The 5,000-nt window shown below is 48.5% G+C and overlaps 1 protein-coding gene across 1 annotated transcript; it reads right to left on the reverse strand.

Moving 5' to 3' along the window:
• Positions 1 to 119: 119 nt before the first annotated feature.
• On the reverse strand, positions 120 to 494 carry LOC311113575 (histone H2B; the record flags this gene model as incomplete). The annotated part of the gene is made up of 1 exon (XM_084156822.1): positions 120 to 494. The coding sequence occupies one exon, from the start codon at positions 492 to 494 to the stop codon at positions 120 to 122; it is 375 nt and encodes a 124-aa protein (XP_084012948.1).
• Between the last annotated feature and the right edge of the window lie 4,506 nt (positions 495 to 5,000).

Genomic DNA, 5,000 nt, shown 5'->3' on the forward strand with positions numbered 1-5,000 from the left:
CAATGTAACGCAGCCTACCTACGCATTCATTCGGTGGCGATGGAATTGCTTTTTTTACTGACAGAGTGGGTGGCTCTTAAAAGAGCCTTTGGGTTAGTAGAGCAGTCCAAATGCGCTGTTTACTTGGAGCTGGTGTACTTGGTTACGGCCTTGGTGCCCTCGGACACGGCGTGTTTGGCAAGTTCACCGGGGAGCAGCAGGCGCACCGCGGTCTGGATCTCCCTGGAGGTGATGGTAGAACGCTTGTTGTAGTGGGCCAGGCGAGAGGACTCTCCGGCGATACGCTCGAAGATGTCGTTCACGAAGGAGTTCATGATTCCCATGGCCTTGGAGGAGATGCCGGTGTCGGGGTGGACCTGCTTCAGGACTTTGTACACGTAGATGGCGTAACTCTCCTTCCTGGACTTTCTGCGCTTCTTGCCGCCCTTCCCTGCGGTCTTGGTGACGGCTTTCTTGGAGCCCTTCTTGGGCGCTGACTTTGCTGGCTCGGGCATGATGATGTCTCGTTGCTTCTCAGAAACGAATGAGGGGGTGAAGGGCGCTTACCCGTCTTATGAAGAGGAAGCTAAGCAAAGTCAGCGGCCGTAGACACTCCCCTGCTTGCTTGCTCCCTCCCTCCCTCCCTCCCTCCCTCCCTCCCTCCCTCCCTCCCTCCCTCCCTCCCTCCCTCCTCTCTATAGCCTATGCTCTGTGACCGATGGGGAATTGTGTGTTTCAAAAGGGGGGCTTTAATAGGTGTCCAAATGGCACGATTGTTGTGCCAAATAATGCTGGTGATAGAATTGCCCACTTTGGCACCGTCAGACATAGGGCTCCCATTTTGGACTGTGTGTGTGTGTGTGTGCGCGCTGTCCCCCTCTTTTCGAGCCACGTCTACCGACTCGTGGTGGCTTTATGTTGTCCAAATTCCACTATTGCTTGACCCAAAATAATAACGTTCTTACACTTTGCCACTGTCAGATATAGGCCTCCCTCTGTGCGCTAAAAGTGGACGGGACATTAGAATCCTCTAATTAATACTCCCTGTCCACTCGAAGTGGCTCATACTTTCTTACTAAATTGCATACTAAACATTTGTTGTTATATATAACACTACATGGAATGGGCCCATTTTAAGCGGATGTGGGTGGCTCTTAAAAGAGCCTTTGGGTTCGAGTCGGGGTGTTGAGGTTCCGAAGAGAGTGGGTTTAACCGCCGAAACCGTACAGGGTGCGTCCCTGACGTTTCAGAGCGTAGACCACGTCCATGGCGGTAACGGTCTTCCTCTTGGCGTGCTCGGTGTAGGTGACTGCGTCACGGATCACGTTCTCCAGGAACACCTTCAGGACACCGCGGGTCTCCTCGTAGATCAGACCGGAAATACGCTTCACGCCGCCGCGGCGAGCCAGACGGCGGATAGCGGGTTTGGTGATTCCCTGGATGTTATCGCGGAGAACTTTGCGGTGACGCTTGGCGCCTCCTTTTCCGAGTCCCTTGCCGCCTTTGCCTCTTCCGGACATGGTGTGTTCGCTAGTTGAGTTCAAGTGAATGAATGATTTCAGCGCCGGTGCGCGGTGCGCTATTATCTGCGTTTGGTCGACCTGATTGAGGCCGGCGGCACAGAAAGCGCGCCTCTGTTATATGTTCGGAGGCGTTGCAAAGGGGAGGGCGCTCGTTCTAGGGGACTAGGGAGGAGCGATTTCAAAGATGACGTGAAAGCAACTAACGTGCGCGGGAAACATACTCAAATACTGATATAGGCTATGTGGAACACAAGGCCAAACTGTGACAACTGGGAGATCAGCTAGTACACTGTGTCCCTCTCCTCATATTGTTGTTGTTGTTGTTGTTGTTGTTGTTGTTGTTGCACCTGATTCTACTCATTGAGGACTTGGTAATTTAGGTGACAGGTTGTTCAATCAGCTGTGGCTGTCCAGGCCTACAAGAAAAATGGGTCCTGTTGGGGGTAGCCTACTCTACCGCTGGAGTTGGGAAACACTGAAATGGAAGGGGGACACGCAGTGAGCAAAACTCCTAACCACATAAAAACACAGACACTTGAGATCATTAAGAGCTATAAGGAGTCCATCAACTACCTGGTCAGTCAAGTCATATAGGGGGGGATTTCATGGCCACCTGCTGGAGCAGAAGTCATGTTTGCCAACACTGGCCTTAAAATCATTAAATTTAGGAGCTATAAGGAGTCCATCAACTAACTGGTCAGTCAAGTCATATAGGGAGGGATGTCATGGCCACCTGCTGGAGCACAAGTAATGTTTGCCAACACTGGCCTTAAAATCATTAGGAGCTATAAGGAATAAATCAACTCATCATTCAAGTCATATAGGGAGGGATCTTAGCACCACCTGCTGGATCAGAAGTACCCTTCACCGTAGGCACAAGAGAGCCATCATCTCTCAACCGGTGCAATTTCCATAAGTATGTGGTAATAAAACAAACAACGACAGCTCCTCATATAGGCAGTGGTTTCACACATTTTTCTCCAAGATGTTCAAACGTTCATAGATGACCAGCAGGGTCAAATAATAAGCACAGTGGTTGTAGAGGTTGCAACAGGTCAGTCAGTACATCAGGAGTAAATGTCACTTGTTGTTAGTGTTGTAGTTCCTATTTCTACGGTGTTGCCTACCTGCAGCAATCATGATTTACCTGCAGTGTTGATTGCAATTACGTAATTTGTCAACTCATAATAACAGATGTTTTGCAAACCGTTGATGTTTAAATAAATGGATTCCCGGTGTCCGGATACCTTTTCTCTTAAGGGATGTGATTGAGTGAATCCAAAGTAAGTTGGTCTAAATACATAATAGGATGAATCATTCAGGTAAAATAACACAATGTCTATTTGAGTCGAATCAACGTAATATAATCCTTTTTACGTCTCTATCATCTTTACTCAATGTATTGGACCACATCAACTCAACTTACTCAAGCTTATCTACTCATAAAAACAAGCAAAAAGATCTACTCAACAATATGACGTGTGCTTTTGTTGACTGTAATAGCTTGAGTACATTCCACAAAGTCATTTTTTACAGTGTATCTAAAGACACGTTTGTTGTGGTGATGCACTTTTTCTTTGACGTTGAACTTGCATTGAACAGACAAATCCATTTCGTTACAACCCTTTTGTAGTATGACTTAGGAATATTTGTTGATGATCCTAATGTCTATGCGTGAATAGTGATTGGTTGTTGGTGAAATATTGCTGAGAACCCATCATTTCCTGGCCTTTTTTCACTATTGAGCTATTTTGAAACATTTGTTTTGCTATTGGATTCATAATGGTGACCTGGGACAAGTAATTAGTGAAACCAGAGTTCAGCAGTTGCCATTAAAGCGATCGAACCAAGTCATCCTAATAGGCTAGTATTAGCCTAAAGCAGGGTTTCCCAAACTCGGGCCACATTTTGGGAGTTTTTGCCCTAGCACTACACAGCTGATTCAAATAATCAACTCATCATCATCAAGCTGGGAGTATTAGAATCAGTTGTGGAGTGCTAGGGCAAAACGCAAAACGCGCACCCCTTGTGGACCCCAGGACCGCGTTTGGGAAACGCTGGCCTAAAGAGCAAATGCTGAAAGGGACTCACCATGAGGTGCAGTACCCACATTTAACCACAAGATGGCCTCCGTGCTCCATTGTAAAGTTTGGGCCTCTGCATGAGTCTCTCAGCAGCACTGCAACATGGGACTTTCAAAGTAAGTTGGCATGCAATGTTTTTTCTGGACTGCATGCAAGGCTATTATTACACACAACTAATAGTGTCAATTATTCATCTGAACACAATTCTTGTTACTATTCGGCCTATATTATCACTCGTTTCTTTTTCCCCTCCTTTGTAAAGCATTTTACTGTGTTACTATATAGTTCAAAGGAAGTGGATGATGCCAGATGGTTGTGTATATACACACACACAAACATTGAAGCTAGACTTCAGGCAACTAAAAAGGTGCAATACGTAGCTTTTAGACGTGTTAGTGAACAACATACATGGTGGCTAATGTAGAGGTGCGTGTATACATGGAACAATTGTGCCTTTTTGATGGAAATATGGAGGTGGCTCTTAAAAGAGCCTTTGGGGGATATTCGAGTTCAGGTCATCCTCATTTATGCGCGCTCTCCGCGAATACGGCGGGCCAGCTGGATGTCCTTGGGCATGATGGTCACCCGCTTGGCGTGGATGGCGCACAGGTTGGTGTCCTCGAACAGGCCGACCAGGTAAGCCTCGCTAGCCTCCTGTAGGGCCATCACGGCGGAGCTCTGGAAGCGCAGGTCGGTCTTGAAGTCCTGGGCGATTTCTCGCACCAGGCGCTGGAAGGGCAGCTTGCGGATGAGTAGCTCAGTGGACTTCTGGTAACGACGGATCTCTCTCAGAGCCACGGTGCCGGGCCTGTAACGGTGAGGCTTCTTCACACCGCCGGTGGCCGGGGCACTCTTGCGAGCAGCCTTAGTGGCGAGCTGCTTCCTGGGGGCTTTGCCACCGGTGGATTTGCGAGCGGTTTGCTTGGTTCTGGCCATGGCGCTGCTCTGACAGTCGGGAGTATAGCCTCGAAATGCCTATGTGAAGTTTATAAAGCCGGCAGTGGCGCCTGCTGATTGGACACCATCTCCCCACCACCCCGATTGGCCCGTTTCGCAGGCCTCCTCCGTTGGCCATTGGACGGGAGGCCCGGCCTCTCCAAAACTCAAACTCCCGGTGCGCGCGCAATAGGACGCCGCCGGCCCTTTACGCGCAATAATAGTCGCCAAAGTCAAGAGTGACAGCTTATAGGCACGTATCATCTAATGCTAGCCTGCTATGGCAAATGAGGCCAAGTAGGTGTTGTTGTTCATGCAAGGCCTCATGTGGGCACAGAATGTCGAAATAGTTGTGTATACACCCACTCAATGTATTGCGGTCATAGAAAGGTACTTTGCGCTTTTGGAGAGCTAGGTGGTTGGCTCTTAAAAGAGCCTTTGGGGGTTGAGTAGTCAAGTTGAAGTCGCAGTAGCGAAT

This window comes from Coregonus lavaretus (assembly GCF_964263955.1).
Source record: "Coregonus lavaretus genome assembly, chromosome: 40".
Classification (NCBI taxonomy): Eukaryota; Metazoa; Chordata; class Actinopteri; order Salmoniformes; family Salmonidae; genus Coregonus; species Coregonus lavaretus.